This window comes from Lagopus leucura, unplaced genomic scaffold, assembly GCF_019238085.1.
Source record: "Lagopus leucura isolate 7727_CA_CO unplaced genomic scaffold, USGS_WTPT01 Super-Scaffold_73, whole genome shotgun sequence".
NCBI classification, from domain to species: domain Eukaryota; kingdom Metazoa; phylum Chordata; class Aves; order Galliformes; family Phasianidae; genus Lagopus; species Lagopus leucura.
In genome coordinates, this window is record NW_024962252.1 from 36441657 (window position 1) to 36460841 (window position 19185).

Sequence of the window (19185 nt, forward strand, 5' to 3'; positions counted from 1 at the left end):
CTCTCTCTCTCTCTCTCTCTCTCTTTCTCTTTCCTTTCTTTTTCCTTCACTCCCACTCTTCATTTTTGTTATCTCGTCTCCTATTCCCCATACTACTTAGTGATGGGTTTTGCCCTTTGACACTTCCCTGAACCTTTTTAAGTGCTACCATTTATTTTCCATAATGGGTTGACCATCTGTGAACTCAATATTTTAAGCAGTATGATATCATAGCTTCCCCAGACCTCTCTTCTCCTTGCATCAGGGCCAACCTTGTGTCATCTCCTAGCCTCGTGTCATCTCCCAGTCATTTTGAGAGGAGCCAACCGCAGAGACAAAATCTCCTCAAGAGACTCCTCATACATTTTGGCTTTCCCCTGAATTTTGTATGCCCCAGTCCTGGCTCCAGCTCCCTGCACACTGGTGCTAGTGGGAAGCAAGAAAGGACAGCTTTGTGCAGAGTCCCACTGGCCAGCATCATGAATTTTGTTTCCACCCTTCTCTTTAGCTTACTGATTTCCCTCTGCCAAGAAGTGGGTATCTCACTCCACTGTTTCTCCAGAGAAAGAACCACATTTTTCTGTTTCTCATCTACAGATTCTGAATATCTGCATTTCTTTTCCTCTTGCTGAGACTGGTGGAAGCACAGCCTTATGGCCTGTACAACTTTTTCACCACACTATGAACTCCTGTCTTTTTTTCTTTAGCTACAACCCTTGGCACAAGTGACCAACACTTTGGATCCATGTAAGCAGTCTTCTTCATGGAGGATTTCCCATATTTTTATCTAATGAGCTTCAGTTAACAAGGGTTAGAAACCCACATCTCAGCCTTCATGTAATGGCAAGTAAAGTGTGAAAAACAGAGAAAACAAATGCAGAAATGCAGAGAAAAACACTCCAGGTGAGTTTAGCCATCAGCTCCATCTGGGGCAAGGTAGAGAGGGAGAGAGCAGAGTTGTAAACAGTATTAAACACTGTGAAGATATGCCTTGGTTCTGAGCTGCTATCTTCTGTTTTAACATCAGCTCTTTAAAGATTAAAAAGATATCTTTTCCTGTGCCTGCCAAGCAGCCTCACATATTTTCACCCTGTCAGAAAAAGACCATGCTCCTTATCTGCTGTGTAGCTTGAGCCTACTTGCCTCCATCTGCAGATAAGAGCTTCTTGTGATGGATTAAGGCTTTTCTGGTCATCCTGCTGTGATTTACTCTGGGATAACAGCACAACCCTTTCCTTTTAGCTCCATTGGCTGTTCAGACATGCAGTGCAATGAGAATATGTCGTCACCCCTTAGCAGGTGCTTCAACAGTGCACAAGCACTACGGGGTAACTGTGCCTCAGTTATAGGAGCACACAGTTCACACACTGCACCCACAAGGGAAGGAAGGGGGCTATTCATCAGTCACAACATGAAGGTATACATAAGCCTCATCCGACTGTGGTTATACGTACTGTGAACAGAGAAACCATGGTCACAACACGGAGATGAAAGCTGCCATGAGTTTTCAAGGGCTCAGTCTGAGGTTTTGCTGCACCATGCATCACCTTGCTGCACCCTCACTGCCCATTGAAATGCAAAATTCTTCAGGGAGAAGCTGCCAGTCAGCTAGCATCAGGATCTAAATGTTTCAGAGAATTTTGCAAAATGCAATGTTGCCCTGCTTACAAGACTTCAGCATAGATGATTTTTTTTTTTTCCATTTTCCCCTGGGTGTTTGCAGTGCAGATGAGAGCTGCATCATGTTTAATGCGGTAGAACCAGGAAATGAAACTGGCTGGGAACGGATCTACATGGCTTTATTGTCCGAAGTGAGTAAAAAGGAAGAGTAAATTTGCAAGCTAGCTGCTGACAAATAAATTAGATTTGATAATAAAAGGTGCTAGTGTGTATAAATCACCTAGAGATGATTTCTTTTTTAAATACTTGGGGATGACAGAATAAACATCTTGTGTTGCAAAGGAAACATGTTAGCTCTATCTCATAGTGCAGACAAACTGCTTAAGTACTGAATACCCATGAGTGAAGGTGAATTCAGTGATATATGGACTCAGCCTTTAGCAAAATGTTCCCTTCATCTCTTCCTCCTGATTTCAGACTCCGTCTCCCTCGCCTTTATGTTACACCAAGCCACACATCATGAACAGAGGGATTTCTCAGAGTTGCAACATTCTGTGCCTTATGAGTATAGCAATATTCTGCGTAGGCAGAGAAAGACAGGAGGCTGCCATCCACCTGTTCTGCCTCCAGCCTCCAGCAGCACTCAGGTGTTTTTGTTTTCTATCCACGTAGTTTTCAGTGTAGCCTTTATGCTTATTAATCAGCATTGATAAAAGTCACAAAAAGCTGTGTGTAGAATAGATTGTATGAAAACAACTGTGTTATTTGGAAATTGCAGCACATTATGTACTGGCATTCTCTACAGATAAAGTGCTGAATGCATTTCTGTTGTTATCACCATGATGAATCTCCCTGCACTATATTGACTTCAAATATTTAACAGCAATGCTTTTCTATGAAAAACAAATTATTTGAGACACATTACATGAGGTGTCTACAGCAAAGCATAGCAACTGCAAAACAAGCTGTGTTTGCCTGTTAATAACTGATAAACTCATTCAGTGATCAGGTGGAGCACACACAGAGCATGGGTACAGACCCATGGGCACACACAGACATGGGTATGTGTCTATACACAGGTATAAGATCTTTCATGAAGTCTGCACTTCATTTCTCTCTGCCTAATACTCAGATGGACTTTCTGATATTTCTGATTTATTTTTTTTTCTGTGATATGAGCACAGCATGGCTCGGACCTAATGCCTTGCTTCTCCTCCACCAATCCATAGAGAAGCCCACCATAAGCATTACATGCTTTGTGATTTCCCAACCCAGATTTGCATTTTTTTCAGTGAGGTGGAGATTCATTCCCATGCCCATCTCCCACCTGTGCTGCCCATCACCTTGCATCTTCCCCTTCTCACTGCTGCCCACAGCCTGCACCATCTGAACACCAACACCCAACTGTGTGTCCCCCTGCATTTTGCTGCAGATTTTGCCTTACTAGCTTTAATCTCCTGTTCTGCATTCATTTTGCCGACAGATGAATGTTCTTCAAGCAGATGCTGAATATTATTACTCTCTGAAAGGCACTTTGATGTACTCTGTATAATTACTGCTAACAAATAATTCCTGGGGAGTACCACTGAGGGGAGAGAACCGAGCCCAACAAATCTTAAGAAAAATTGGGTGGTTGATTTTCATGGGACTGGAAATGCAGCTGTATGGAGGTTTCCATTTATTTGTTAGCAAAATGGAAAAGGAAAGACTGAAACAGAAAATAAATGAAGACAGATAAAGGAAGAAGAGCCTTTTAAGCTTTTAATCTAACGGGTTAAAAAAAGAGGGCAACATGGGAGAAAAACTGAGCTGAAAAGCTGAAGCAACATCCAAGCAAAATTCAGTAGGCTCTTTGAAAAATAAAATGAAAATCTGCCATAGAACCTGTCCAATGAAAACAGCTTAGGCACAAAGCCCCCTTGTCCTCCTTCTCCTCTGCTCTGTTCTCTCCCCAGGGATGTCAACCTGCCCCAGTGCGAGCAGCCCTGGGAGTGAGGGAATCCACAGCACACAATGCCCTTCATGTTCTCTGCAGTCATGGAACATAAGGAACAGCTTGAACTGACACAAAGTCATGATCTTGAGGGTAATCCTTATCCTCTCAGGAGCAATGAGAACTCGGGTGTGTGCCACTGGTAATGCACTCTATGCTGGGATGGGTGGAGCTTTTGTCACTATTGCCTGTAGTGATGTAGTGATGCCTGTCAGTCTGACTGCATCAAATATGGACATGATGGATAAAAGATATTTGTATCAATATTTTAAAAGTTTAGTAATGGAAATTCCTGTTTCAACAACCTCCACTTAAACCTTTTAGATCAAGGATTGCACTCCTAACTTCAGATATCTCCTGAAAGAATAATACAGCTCTGCGTCTAAAACATAGTTAAGATGCACCTGAAGCTAAAACCAAGTTGCAATCGCATTTTATCTGATTAGAACTGGACTCTCAAAAGGTGTCTTTGCTTCTTCCATGTGATGGAGCATGTAAGGCTTGAATTCAGTGCTTGTGCCCAGCAGTACTTTTTCTGTAATAGATATCACCTCATCCATTATGCTTCATGCAGTTGTGCCCATCATTTTATCCACATGCCTTATGCATACCTTTTAATACAGTAAAAGACATGATTTTCCCTTTCTTTAAATTCCACTTCATATCCTAACTCCATACTCAAGAAGAAATGAAGAAACGGCTTCTTTGATGCCATTGACAGACACAACTAAATCTCTTTATTTTTTTGCAGCAGTAAAAAAAATACATTAAAGCAATTTTGTTTTGCCTTTTGTCATCATATCTGATATGGCTACTGATGGCACTCCAGTGATTGTTGGTAAAAAAAAGAAGGACTTATAAAATTGATACAAGGTGATGCAATTGCCACCGGCAACTCGCATTTGATGAAATACCACTGCATTGCACATCGAGAAAAATTATTTGTGAAAGTCTTAAAAATGGATAATTTCATGCAAATTGTCATCAAAACTGTCAATTTATTAAAGTTCAAGAGACTGAATCATCACCAATTCCAGGAGTTCCTTACAAGTGTGGATGCTGATTATGGGGATGTCATTTACTTTTCTGAAGGAAGGTGGCTAAGTTGAGATAAAATGCTGAAAAGTTGTTATGATTTGTGAAATGAAATCATGTCCTTTATGGAATCAAAAGTAAAATTTGTGCCAGAATGTGAAGATTAAAAATGGTTCACAGATACAGCATTTTTGGTGGAAAGGTGCCTTCTAACTCAGACCATTCTTCGATTCTATGATTCTGTGATTTGATCACTCATTTAAATGAGTCAAACCTGCATCTTGAAGTTGAAAATCAACTTATTCGTGCTACATTTCAAACCAAAAGAGCATTTGAAATGAAACTTAAGTTATGACGATCTCAAGTTGTGGCAAATAATTTTATGCATTTTGATATATTGGCTAAACTCAGTCCTGTGAACAGTGACAGATCTGAAGCTGTGCTTTCCATTTTGATAAAAGAACTTGAGAATAGGTCTCAAGATTTAAAAAAAATCATCAATGTTTTGGTACATTTGCAACTCCATTTTCAGTCAATATAAATACCTTACCTGTGAATTTTCAAATGGAATATATACAGTTGTAATCAAACATCCAACTCAAAGAAAAATTTGGTCATATCTCTTTCCTAGGGTTTTATAAGCCCTATTTTACTAGAGAAAAGCTTGCTTCACTTCGCAATCATGCCATATTCACATTGTAACTTTTTGGCAGTATGAACTTTTGTGAACAATTACTGTCAAGGATGAAGTACAGGAAGAGTAGCGTTTCGTAAAAACTCTCTGACAAACACTTTGAGAACTTAGAAAGAATTGCAGCCACTGCCATCAAACCAGACATTGACTCACTAATTTCACAAAAGCAAGGTCAAGTATCTCACTAGGTTTGTGGTTTTGGTGCTCTCTGCTTTTTTATGTTTCAGTTAAAAAAAATACATTAAAAATAGTTTCTTTACTTATATTCATTAACATATATGTGTTCCAAGACAACTTCTGTTTGTTCAGTGTGGCCCAGGCAAGCCAAAAGGTTGGCACCCATGGATTAGTGGGCTGGTGATGATGTGTTGATAGTAGGACTAGATGATTTTAGGGGTCTTTTCCAACCTTAGTGATTTTTTCTATGACTCTCTATCTGTGGAGGTACAACAGCCAGGAGAAAGAAGACTTGCCCTTGGCTGGCTGCTGGAGGAAGAGCCGATATTAAATTTGAGATTTCACCATGGCTGGATGGTTTGTGCTTCCTTTCTTAAGTCTGACCTTAGTATTTTATTTATTGTTTAAGGGATAATGTTCATGCCAGAGGAATATATGAGGCAATAAATGGCCTTTGCAGGTAATTAAATGCTGAAGAGATCCAAAGCTACTGATAGCCGTAAAAGCCATTTATTCTGCATGTGCTGTGAAGCCAGAACTACCATCCCTCATAGAGTGGAACGAGACAAGATTAAACAAGCCACAGTACTTGAAAGGGGAAAGACAACATTTTTCTTGTCCTCTGAGGGCTTGAAATTTCTGAGCTGCTGTTTATTTGGTGCTTTGAACAGTCAATATTGATCGTAATAATATGTAGTTTTCTATCATGTTATTCTTTTTCTTCTAGCAGTTGCTAAACTGGTAGAAGGGCTTTGCACATGGTGACAAGAACTGCTGCTGTTGTTGGACAGATGCTCCGATAAAGGCACAGCAAAGAAGGATGCCTTGCCCATGCAATCAATGGGAAAGTCTCTGGTAAACCCAGCTCCTGAATCTTAGCCTGGTGCCTTGCCTGCTGCTCATGCTCTCACAGTGCATATAGCATTTGTCAGACCATCTTTTCAGTATGTGTACACAGAACAGGTCCACCTTCTGACACAAAATGTTGGTGATGTAGCACAGTGTCTCTACCTGCTGACTGCAGAGGGTGTGAATGGGAGCACTGAACAAGATCCCTGCCCCACAGGCTTCTCATGCACATTGCCCCAGTACACTTGAAGAATTATTTGCAGAGTTAAATGAGATTTTGTCTTTTTTTAGCTGAAAATTCACTACCACTTCTATGGAAAATTTTAGGGTGCAGGTCTGAGGTGCTTTGAACCCACTTGCCATGGGGGCAGGTGACATCTCAAGCTTCACTATGATGCAGATCTGAGGCTGGGGATCTCCTGGACAAAAACCTGGGGCACTACCATAGCTGTTTCCCACCAATTGTTCTCACAGATCCACATCACCTCACAGCTGACAATACCATTTAGAAGACAGAGCAGCAGGGTGGGTTTGTTCCCAGGTGTGCCAAGCCACTGACTCAGGTTGGATATTAGGAAAAATTTCTTATCAGAGAGGTGAGGCATTGGCACAGGCTGCCCAGGGATGTGATGGAGTCACAGTCCCTGGAGGTGTTCAAGAGCCGTGTAGATGCCAGCTGAGGGATACAATTAGTATGCACAGTGGGGATGGGCTGACTTTTGGACTAGATGATCTTAGTGGTCTCTTCCAACTTTAATGATTCTGTGATTCTGCGGCTGTGGGAGAGGGACCAGGCATGGGTTGCAAGAGGCGTTATTAACTCAAGCTCAGGAGGGTGATGCTGTGTCAGCAGGGCTGACTGCACACAGGCTATGGGTGCTATCTCTGAGGCATGTCAACATCACTATAAGTGATATACACATGCATCAACAAATCCCACCTGGCCCACGTGAGCCATTAACATCTGGCAGCTGGCTGCAAGCACAGGTGAGTAATGGCTCAGGGGCACGTGCTGCAGGGCAAGGTTAAAAGGTGGCTCCTGTATGGTGTAAGTGGATTAATATGACTGGACACGATGCAGGCCTCGCCTTTCACATCTGCCAGTGTAAATCAAGAGTAACCGCACCGAAGTCAATACATGTGTTAAATTCATTGGCACACAGAGGCTGAAAGGCGCATGGTTTTAAAGAGAAGAACATCTCGATTATGAGCTGAAAATCAGACACAATGAAAAATGGGGCTGCTTTGCATGGTTTCCCGTGGTGCTTTATTATGGCCCTGCACCTTTCATGCAAGATCTGTCCCAGTTGAGGCTCTCTCAGACCTGTCTGCACAAAGGCCTCCCATTGTCCTTCATTATCACAACTGCAGAGAACACCTGTCCCGCCTCGGTGAAGCAGAGGGGCCTCTGTGCTGACCTCGCTGCAGAGAAATTCTGGCTTCGAGGGAGGAAGGAAGGAGATTTAGGCAATGCAACACCGCACAGAGACTCAGAGGCTCAAGCTCCAGTGCTATTGAATATAGCCTTTCATTATGAATAGGAATATTATTTATCTGCCTGCAACAAAAGCAGCCTCGGAGTCTATCTCCTGGGGTCCATTGCCACATTTTCCACACCTTGCAACCAATAATGCAACACTGCTAATGATAACCTGTTGGAGTCAAAAGCGGGTAGCAGCCAGGCTAGGATAAGCTGTGAAGCATGTGTGATGGCAGAACCCAGCTCTCAGCACTCATATCTCAGCACTCACTTCTGCAGTGAAATGGTGGAGTGGGAGATGTTCAGGGTGTGTCAGCCATGGCAGAAACTGAAGCCTTTCATCACATACAGCCTCACCATGCAAAAGCAAAAGCAAATGCAAATGTAAATGTAAATGCAAATGCAAAGACAAATGCAAGGCCTCCTGAGCTACTCTCTGTTCTACCGAAATCCCTTCACCCCTCAGAAACATTCAGATTGCTGCAAATGCCTTATTTTGGAGGAAAATTATATTGCTTTTCAGTATTGGCTCCTTCTTTTCCTCCATTATGCTTAAGAGCAGCAGCTGGATTTCTCCACATAGGAATGTTTGTGCCCCGTGTGCACACCCCCCTCTCAGCTTTAGTGTGCAAATTACACCCTTCAATTATTCCTGCAAACAAGAAATTTGTGGAATGCAGTTGCGGATATGGAAACACCTTTCTCTCATTGTAGACATGAAAACATGTCATTGAGTGCATAAGAGAGAGTCTGTTCCCTTGGCACTCATATCACTGTTAATGAAAGGCAGCAAAATAATTTAAGTTGGGGTGGTCCTGCTAGTGAAACCATAACTTTGCACCTCTCTTTCAATTCCTTTGAGACTTCTACCCCAGGACCAGATACGGTTGAGGAGGCCAGAATTCATGGGAGAAAACCGGTAGAAACAGGGACAGCGGAGATACACAATCCTTGTTTCCTCAGAAAGAGAGATTAAGGAGGCATAAAACAATCATAAAATTGTCCCTGTCGATGTTGAGGCTTCTCAACACAGTGGTTCTCAGCTGAGAACTTCCTCGACAGCCACGAGGAAAGACACTGTAGATCTGTGTGCTGCTTCCCTCTGGAAAGATCTCCCAGGGATCTGCACTGCTCTAGCATACCTGTAGCATATCTAGCCATCTCTTCAGCACTATTAAACCTGGAGCATACATTGACAGGGCAGCCTACCTGCCTCGATACGTCTGTCCTCGTACACTTCCACACTTTCTGACATGGTGCCGTACTGCTGGAAGGGCTGGTTGCTGAAGAGGTGCTCACACAGGAGGCTGCGGCACAACTTCTTCAGGAAGCGCAGTACATACCCAATGCTGTTCACTGCCAGCAGGTTCAGGAAGTGCTGCTTCCCCTCAAAAAATGCTGAGACTGGAAAGGAAACAAGAGCAGTTCAATACCCAGCAAGGTATGGATGTTTATCATTTGGGAGCAGGGAAGATTTCACACTAATATTTGTCTGCATGTCTCAAAGTATTTTACCCAGTCACCCCACCTGAAGTCCAAAACAGACTAGAAGAGCGTAAGGACGTGAATTCATGTGACCCAGACCACTTTTCCCTGGGAACACTGAAAATACTTAGTGGCATAACTACACATATAGGCAAGGGAGGGGTGGTGGTGGTCTATCTGGTATTCGTTAATCCATGAGAAATCTTTCATTAAAGTGGAAATCACTATGTGTGAAAGGTGAGTGAGAAGACTCCTCTGCCAGCAGGACAGCTCTTGTGCTCAAGAGGAAATGGCATTGGTCAACACTGGCACAAGAACCTGCTGCTGATGCTGATGCAGGAAAGCATCTTCAATGGAGAAGAGGACAGAGATGTCACACAGAAAGGACTGCCTGATCTTGACAATTGCAATAATAAAATTGGCTGGACATACAATATTAAGAATAAAGGTTATCTATCTATCTATCTATCTATCTATCTATCTTAAACGCCAGCATGCCAGGCTGGCAGCAAAGTCTTGTGGCTTTTATTTTTATTTTTTTTTCAATTGGTTGGAAACAGAAATGCTGAGGTTCTGACAGGCTGACTCCTGTTCTTACCCCTGCCATCAAAATGGTTCCAAAGAATGTTTATCAATCAGGTGATAGGCGCTTTATATATAAAAATATAAATATAAATATATATATATATAAATTTATCTATCTATCTATCTATTCATTCATTCATTCATTCTGAGAAGCTCAACAGGATCTGATCAGAGGAGAAAAGATGGAACAAGCTCACCAGAGATGCCCATGAACCACCCAGCTGACACATCAATGAAAAAGATAAATAGGTTTCCAGGGGATGTTGCGCAAAACATTCCAGGATAGAAGAGGGATTGTCAAGTCCTGGTGAAACCTGAAGTGATCTGGTGAGTAGGATGAGAACCACTCTCAAGATATAAATCAAGGTGGGATTCAAAGGTGAGAGCAAAGAGATTAAAATTCCTGGGTGGAGCTGTCAAAGGAATATTTAGCCAGAATTCAAAGAGTGCACAGGTCCTAGCCCCCAGAGAGGTGGAAGGGTCACAGCAGACCCAGAGGACCACTTGTAGCAGGACACATTCAAGTGCCAACAAGTTTTCAGCGAGGACTATGTGATATGTCTGCCTGAACTTCACCACCCAGAAGGCTTTCTCTAGTCCTCCATCCTTGAGTCACTACTAATAAGTCTAGTTTTCAGTCTTAGGCTCGTTATCTTCAGAATAGCTTCCAAGATTCCTGCAGACCTGAGCTACCATATGGGATTGCAGTCCACATCTGACTGAGCAGTCATGAGCTGAGCCATAGAAAGGTGATGACTGCCTGTGCTGCTGCTGGGATGGGAGAGAGCTGCAGTCTCAGAGCTCCACCATGACCAGTGGGCCATCATCCCTCCTGGGTGTCCAGAACAGGAGAGAGGTTTGGGACAATGTTGGCCAGGTGACTTTAACTCAGGTACATGAAGCCAGGACAGCTCAGAGGAATTGAGAACAGAGCATTTGTCAGGCTCGTTGATAATGTGACCTTTCTGCTTGCAATGAAAATCATGCAGCACAGAGCCAGGAAAAAACAATGGAGTTTTGCACTAAGTTACTCCAGTTTCATGTGTTTTTGACCAAATTTGTGTCATTCTTAGCATACTTCCAAAGTCTCTTAGAAAAGGCACACCTGTAGTTAGAGAGCACATAGGAGAATTAGAGAAGTGGGAATGAAGCAGCAGTGATGTCCTGTTCCACACAGTGCAGGTCCCTGTACAAGTGCTACAACTTCTGGGGTTCACAGTGCTTGGCTTGACTCAGCTGCAGCTCTCTGAAGCTCTGAAGAGCACTGTTCCCACACTCCCATCATTTCATTTTTACAGTACCCCCATGTGCCAAGACAACGTTGTGGCACAAATCTCCTGAAGTGATTAAAAATAATTCCCTGTTCAGTCTGAGAGACAGGCCAAGGCCTCAGCATGGGACAGGAGAGGTCATCCAAACACAGTGAGAAGTTTCACTCTGGAAACATGAGAAGCTCCTGGGAAATTCCCTCTGATCTCTGTTTCTCTCTGATGTATTTATTTAGAGATGCTCCATTGGAGGATGCTGCAGGACTTCTGCAGTTCCTGCAGCTGAGAGCAAGTTCAGCTCTGGGCCTGCAGTTGGACACATCAAAAGCTGAACCCCGTGCACTTTCCTTCAGAGCAACATGTGAACCTCACACAGGGTTCCAGAGCTGCTCTTCATTGTACAAGTGCATGAAAAGCTCAGCTACAGTTGTAGCTTGAGCAATGAGCGGTGAGCTCTGAAGCTAACCCTGCTCCTACTCTCAGTTACTGCTGCAACACTCCTTACTAGCACATCTCCCTTTCATCATATTGACACTGGTGCAGCAGTTCATTTTACACAAGCAGAAGTGATGTTCAAAGCTGCTTGCCACTCTGTTCATGTAAACGGGACAGCTAGGACAGGCAATGTTAGGGATCATGATAAGGCTTCAAGTGTTTTCCAGTTGTTCACAACCCACAGCATTACAAGATTGCTGAGGTTGGCAGGTACCTCTGCATCTGTCTGGTCCAATCCCTGCTTGAGTTTGGACAGCCCAGCAGGGCACCCAATCCCATGTCCAGGTGGCTTTATAGACACCTGAGGAAGAGATCCTACAGACTCTAGGCAGCTTGTGCCAGCACTCCATCACTTGCACAGCACAGCACTGCTGTCTGGTGCTTAGAGAGAGCCTCCTGTGCTCCAGTTTGTGCCCACTGGTTCTTGTCTTGGCACTGGACACCACTGAAAAGAACCAAGCTATGTGATCTTTGCACCTTCCCCCCAGGTATTTACAGATATTAATGAGATCCCCCTGAGCCTTCTCTTCTCCATGCTGAGTAGGCCCAGCTCTCTCAGCCTCACCTCACAGCAGAGGTGCCCCAGTCCCTTCAGCATCTTGGTGCTGCTTTCCAGCTAGATGTCCTGGTGCCTGGGGCTGTTCCTCCCCAGGTGCAGCCTCACACTTCTCCTTGCTGAACTCCCAGATGATCCTGTCAGCCCCTCTCTGTGCTTTTGGGATACCTCTGGGTGTCAGCATAGCCTCCAGCTGAGTTTGGTGCCATCTGTAAATTTACTGGGGAGGCTCTCTACTCTGTCATCCAGAGCGTTCATGGAGTTGTTAAATGACTGAGCCCAGTACCAACCCCTGGGGTACTCCACTTGTTACTGGCCTCCCACCCCTGCACAAAAATGCCATACCTGACACCATCTCTCCTCCATAGCCTTGCTTGATGAGTGAGAAGACAGTCTTTTGCTGAAGCGCACAGTCGATGCAAGCCTGAACAGCCTGCTGCAGGACTGAGGAAGGTCTCTCAGGCCCAAAGTGCTCTGGCAGTTGCTGCACTTTCTTTTGGTCGAGGTACGGCCCCAGATTAGCTTGTTTGTTGATGTAAATGCAGACTGTGGGCACAAAATCTCAACATGGTTATTACAAAAAGGCCCTCAGAGCACCCAGCAAATGCTAGCTTTATGTATTCCTATTAATTTCATGAGCTCTTTCATTCGTGAATCAATGACATTTGTGATGATACAGTCAGGCTTCCCTCTGCTAATTACCCATTGCTGAAGTGAAGCTAGTGAAGCTTGGGCCTTTGCTCATAGTCACAGACAAGGACAAGCTGAGGTCTTTGAGTTCCCACAAATGACCTGTATGTGCCTAGGGTTTGGGCTTTGCAGACCGTCCATGCACCCAGCTGGTGAGAAGAACAGGGGCCCAGGGGGTGAAGGATAGTAATGAGCCAAGGTGTTTCAGCAACAGCTAAACTCTACCTTGAGGCATTTTGTTGTTTTTTTTTTCTTTCTGTGTGTTTTTTGGGCTGGTTTATGGAGATGCCTTTTGAGAAACATTGCTCTGATCTTAGTTTTATGAGACTTTGGCTCAAGCTTTGGCTTCTGGAAGGTGATTTCAGGGGGCTATGCTGTGCTGCAGTGCTACACCATGGGCTGTGGGAGGTTCTTGACCCTCCACGTCCAATCCTTTCTGACCTCCTTTGTCCTGTATGCTGCACCACACCAACGGGACAGTTATTGCCTGCAGCAATATGCAGCCCATAGGGCTCACAAAGGCACATCTGCAAGGGATGTGGGTACATTCCACGAGGTGGAGCAGGAAGTTTTTCTGTGCCGTCAGACTTGCTTGCAATAGCCAAAAAATCAGTGTTCTCCCTGTGCTTGTGTAAGCATCTTTAAGCCTGGCTGAGGCTAACCACATCTCAGAGGCACAGACTGGTGCTGTGGTAACTACAGGCGACTGAGACACAGCCTGAAGTCAGGCTAAAGTGAGATGTATTATAATAGCTGGCTGAGTGCACTGGAGCTGTCATCTCTCAGACAATATAACATTATCCTCTGACAGAAATCAGATATGTGACAAAAAAACATCAAGCAATGCGGAGGACATGATGACAGCTGCGTAAAGTTGGAAATAATTTACAGTTTGCATTGCTATAATGAAAATCTAGTGCGACTGTCATAGCACACACTGCCACCACATCCCTCACCCAGCGGCAGAAGGGGCTCAAGCAGTATATCCTGGGTAAACAGGACCATAATAGCCATTGTAATTATTGTTACATGGCACCGTGCACCTTCAAAGCGCCAAGCAAGCCAAGGCACAGTGCACCCAGGGACAGCAGCAGCATGCATGGGTTGCAGGATGCTGTCAGGTGAATCTCACCAGGTGCCAAGCCTCACCGGTTCTGCTAGCTTGGGCCTGTCTCTGTCCCTTCATCCCTGCTGTGGCTGGAGCCTTCATGCACCAGCCACATCTTGTAGTGCAGCAGAATGTGAGATGCTGCTTGGTGCTCTGCAGCCTTCATGTGTGACAGGATAAATGAGAATAAAATATATTATTGTCGTCACAATGCTTAGTATCATTTTGCTACAAGAGCAGATGGAAAACTTCTCCTCTGTGCATCCCAGCTAAGAAATAATGGGATTTATATGTTTAGTTTAGAACCTAATGTTATCTAATCCATTTCTCTGCTGAAATCTCGGGGTATATCTACTGTCTTGTTGATTTTCTTCTCATTTACAGCAGTTTAAGGCATTGACCTATGTTCCTTCTGCTCTGATAAGTAAGCAAAAAGGAGTAAGACTACCATCAGAAATGACCAGGTTTGCTGTTGCTGTGAGTCATTGGGGTCTAGGTGCTGGTTAACTCCCTCTTTGTCTTTCTCTTCCCATAGAGGCAAGAGATACTCCCTGCTCACATGGTTTTGGGTGTGGTCATTGTGACACAGATGATGGGGACAGTATCAAGCATAAAATGGTGTGTTCATAGGATGCTGATGCCTGCATTTCAAGAAGAATGGGCCCAAAGTCTCTGCCATACCTGGCACTGTCAAAGCATAGTCCTACAGTCTGATCTGGAAGTCCCATTTTCATGAACTGTGCCTGCTCTGGAAAGCACAGAAGCTGGCTGCCAGTTGTGGGATCTGTTCAGCCCCTTGCTGCAGCATGCTTCAGTCCACATACCTGTAAGAGCCTGTGGGGTGGTTGATTTGGGGACAGTGGCTGCGTCCTGTGGAATTGAACTCACATCAGGCTCTGGCGTGCTTCTTGGTGGAGAAATTGGTAGGGGAGTCATCAGGACACGAGACTTCAGCTGCAAAAAAAACCAATTGTGTGGGTAACAAAAACAAACACCAGATATTCCAGTTTCGCTCTGCATGTGTCCCTCCCCAGCAGCTCCCACCTGGGAGCAATTTGCAGCCACAGGCTGGCAGCTCTACACTGGCAGGAGGCAGGAGCCCACAGCCGGGCTGATTTGCAGCAGGCAGCAACACTTCCAGCTATGGGATGCAAATATTATGCCACCCATGGGGCAGTTATTTACACCTGAGCAAACTGGGCATAACACTCTAACAAATCAGAGTAGTGGCATTTTACAACCTGTTTCATGTGCGTGTAAATAATTCCCAGTGATTCACAACAGGGGAGACATGGGTGTTTTATCCACATCATACTTCAGGGCTAAATTCTGCTCTTGATTATGGGGGTGGAGAACTTCTGTGGATCCAGCAGCACCATGAGGCTCCTTTGGGTTGGCACCTGTGTAAATAAGCTCAGACCATCGTCCACAGTGTGCTACTACCCAGCAATAAATAACAACTGTTGCAGTTACACCCAGCAATCTTCATGACCCACAGCTTGTCTCCGAGAAGAAGAACAGTGTGAATTTACAGCACAACATCACCATGTATTTTAGGTAGAACTGAAGCCAGACCATTAGCTACAGACCAAAACCTCCAGTAGTCCTGATGGAGAATAGAGGTTATTTGGGATAAAGATTTATGTTGTCCATGATTTATGGTTGCAACCATGTAAAACAAGCATTGCTATGTTAGTGTGACAGTAAGAACGGGAAATGGAGGAAGGGAGAGGGGAGGTTGCTGGGCCTACCACCACCAAAGGGACTTTTTTAAATCTTAGGGAGTTTGGGCCCTTCCCCAGGTAGTGGCTTATCCCAGCAAGGGCTTCACTGTAAGAGGATTTTAGGGTCTCTCTTGATTTCAGTAGCATGGTAGCTAGTGCAGGGATGGTATCCATCAAAACAAACAAAACAGCTGTTTCACTTGCACCCTAGCTCTTTGTCCCTGTGCTCACAGCTCACTGGCCTCAAGCAGAGGTTGCTTAGGGAGGCAGAGGTTTGCCAGTGCCCAGCAGCTTCTTCCACCTGGTACCTGGTGCTGGGGGCAAGGCAGGCTGCTGTTCAAGAGCAAAGAAAGAGAAGGCAAGTGTTGCCAACACTCAGCAGCTTGCAAGCTCCTTCTTGACATTCTGTTGGTGTAGTGAGAGGTTTACTGCAAATTTAATTGCAACGGTACGTGCTCTCCAGCCTTTGGGTACAGACAAATGCCATATTTATTAGGGGTAGAAGAGACTATGCCTTCATTTGATCAAAATTAAACAATGCCTAATAACAAGAGACAGCATGGTAGCGAACATGGCTAAAATACCTTCTGGGTACCAAAACCCACAGCTGTCCCTGTGTCTCACTAAGTGCTTTAAATTAAAGGTGTCTTTTCTCGGACTGACTTCTCTATTAGAAACCCAATCCGCCAGCTGAATGAGAGCTGGGCAGTAGAGAGCATGTGCAGATGCAAGTGAAAGAAATGGTAAAAAAGAGAGAAAGAGAGATTGGGAAGACAGAGCAAATCTGCCAGAGCACTTTGGGAATTCCTTGCAGTAAGGCTCTCAAGTGGCTTTTGAGTACCAAATGCCATAAACTGACTGAGTACAGCACAAGAGAAAAAAGACAATGGTTGCTTTAGAACACATTGTACAACAACAGCCCTGGTCTTATTGACCATGGAAAAGGGACCAGAGGAAGCTTGGGGAGAAAACAAGCATGTCTGCTCGGCAAAGTCACTGTGCATTAGAGGCAGAGACCATGTGGGTTTTCATCTAGTTGATGCAGGCTGTGCGCTGATTTGAGTATTCAACCATGACAGGGATGACTCTGGTGAGCCCTGGGGTTTCTGATATGCCCTGAACACCCACATGGAGCACTCAGCAGAGCTGGTATTTCTGCCATCCTATACAAAAACAGGGAGATAGGCAATGGTATTTCCCAGATACAGCCCTCCCCCCTCCAGGTTCTGCTGCCTGTTACTTGGATACCCTCTAGCACCGCACACACCCTGCAGCAGCACTGCTCCGGCAGTGCAAGGAGCGGGGCAGATCCTCCCACTACCAGGCGGGGCAGCTGGACAGATCTCTTGCTAATGAGATTTAGAATCCTGGGAAGAATTCTGTGCTTAGGAAAAATACAGTGTCTTATTGCTTGTGTGTGCCCCATCCCTGGAGGTTCTCAAGGCCAGGATGGATGGGGCCCCGGGCAGACTGAGCTGGAGGGTGGCAGCCCTGCCCACGGCAGGGGTTGAGGCTGGCTGGGCTTTGAGGTCCCTTCCCACCCAAGGCAGTCTGCGATTCTGTGATTCCCTGGCAAATAGCCAGCATCAGGTACAAAATGATTTTTGGAAAAAGAGCTAGTGAAATTTTATAACTGAATCTGCAAAAAAGAATAAACAGGTGAGTGGAGAAAGGGGCTTTGCTCTGAGGTGAAGCATGGTGACATGTCAGTTAAGGAGGACACAGACATTTGCTTTAATATCTATGAAAACAAGCAATGGGTCATCTGGTTATAAAGAGTATGTGATTAAAAATGTATGGTATTCACATCTTGGTCAAAATAAATTTAAATCTAGGCTGTAAATTCCTAGTTCACTAAAAATTCAGAAGTATTTTTCCATCTGCTCTGTAATAATTCGGCTATCTGGTTGCTATAAAGAATTTGGTTGCCTGCCACTTGGCCACAGTCATTTTTAAAAATGCATTTAAATCTCGTGGCATCTGAAAGTTGTACAATTAGTGAGCTAATTAAATCAAGCTCGAGTTCCCCATCAAAAAGGCAGTCTTTGACTCATGCTCAGACAGAGCATCTCGCTTCAGCTGAGTGCACTGCATACAAAGGCTCCTGCCAGAAAATGTTTCTGTGGTGTACAAATCCTGCAATGTAAAACAATAGCACGGGGCCAGACACCTCGGGGTACAGACCTCAGAACACTGGGCCGTAAATCGTAATGGCATTTCTTGCTGCTAGCTGCCACTCCCCAAGGAATAACATCATCTCGTTGGCGGTGCCCAGCTGCCCTGACACTGTGATCCAAAGCACAACGCCATGGCAGCACCATGGCAAATCTGAGCCTTCCTCTCTGATTCTCCTGTGCACAGACTGGTGTTGCGCAAAAGGCTTTCTCACAGGAGGAGGGGTGTGATTGGTGTGGAGCAGAATGTGCGACCAACATCTATTTTTCACGTTACAGATCCATTGCAAATGGACAGACAGGCTGCTGACACACCATGCGCAAGGTCAGAGTGAGATCTGGCAAACAACTCAGGGCTCCATTTCACCACATCTCCACAGTGTTATTACATCAGAATTGAACAGTTTGAATCCAAAGGGCCTACAAGTGACCCAGCATCACTGATATCAGCATTGGTAACTGCAAGTGACTGAAGTAAATCAATTCAGATGTTTCCATCCTGAAGTTTTAATTTAATACTGAAGTAAACAATACTTTCTCAGTATTTTCATATGCCAAGTTTTAAAAAAAAAAACCAAAACTAGAAACATTCTATTTTTTTAATAGGGTGGAAGAGGAAGTGGCTCTTCTTTCTTTCTCCCCCCAGCACTTGCACAGTTGCCTCCTTTCCTGCATTTCCCCTGAAATCCTAGGACAAAACTTATTACAAACAACAGGAGGGGAAGAAGAGTGTGAAAAACACATATCTACCTTGTGTCCGGGCTTCCTCCCTCTCTTCTTTGGGATCTTTATGACTGGCAGAGCCCCGCTGGGTGCAGAGAATAGGCTTTGGACGGTCACCTTGATGGGTGCAGGCTGCAACGGGGGCCGGCCTCGCTTCCTCCCTGCAATGCGGGGGGATGGCATGGCTGCGGGGTCCTGGAGGGTGGGCAGGGGCGGAGAGTGGCTCATCCCAGGAGCTGTGGGTCAGCCAGGAGCAGGGAGAAAGAAGAAAAGAGCTTTCTACTCAATTTTTCATTTCATGGCTTTTCCGAGCACAACGAGCAGTAGCACATTTCCTCACACCGTCATTTTGTCTTTTACTGTGGACCATAAAGCAACAACGAATATGCTACAGGCATCCACCCATCATGCAATTCACTGACCACATGCAACTCTTACTCCTCCAAAATGAGACCAGTCTGCAGGCAAGCCCATTCCTCCCCACTGACTGTGAGTACAGTGCAGGGAGCTGCATCAGGTGGCAAGGTCTCTATTGCAGGTGGCTAACAGT

The 19185-nt window shown here is 44.8% G+C and overlaps 1 protein-coding gene across 1 annotated transcript in view; it reads right to left on the reverse strand.

Moving 5' to 3' along the window:
* The window catches only part of SCML4 (Scm polycomb group protein like 4), a 35850-nt gene extending 16987 nt beyond the window's left edge, over window positions 1-18863 (reverse strand). The window contains exons 1-4 of the mRNA XM_042894227.1: window positions 18663-18863; window positions 14839-14968; window positions 12562-12762; window positions 9037-9231 (exon numbers count right to left, since the gene is read on the reverse strand). Coding sequence (XP_042750161.1) covers window positions 9037-9231; window positions 12562-12762; window positions 14839-14968; window positions 18663-18863 — 727 coding nt within the window. The remainder of the gene's footprint in view (window positions 1-9036; window positions 9232-12561; window positions 12763-14838; window positions 14969-18662) is intronic.
* Window positions 18864-19185: the final 322 nt, after the last annotated feature.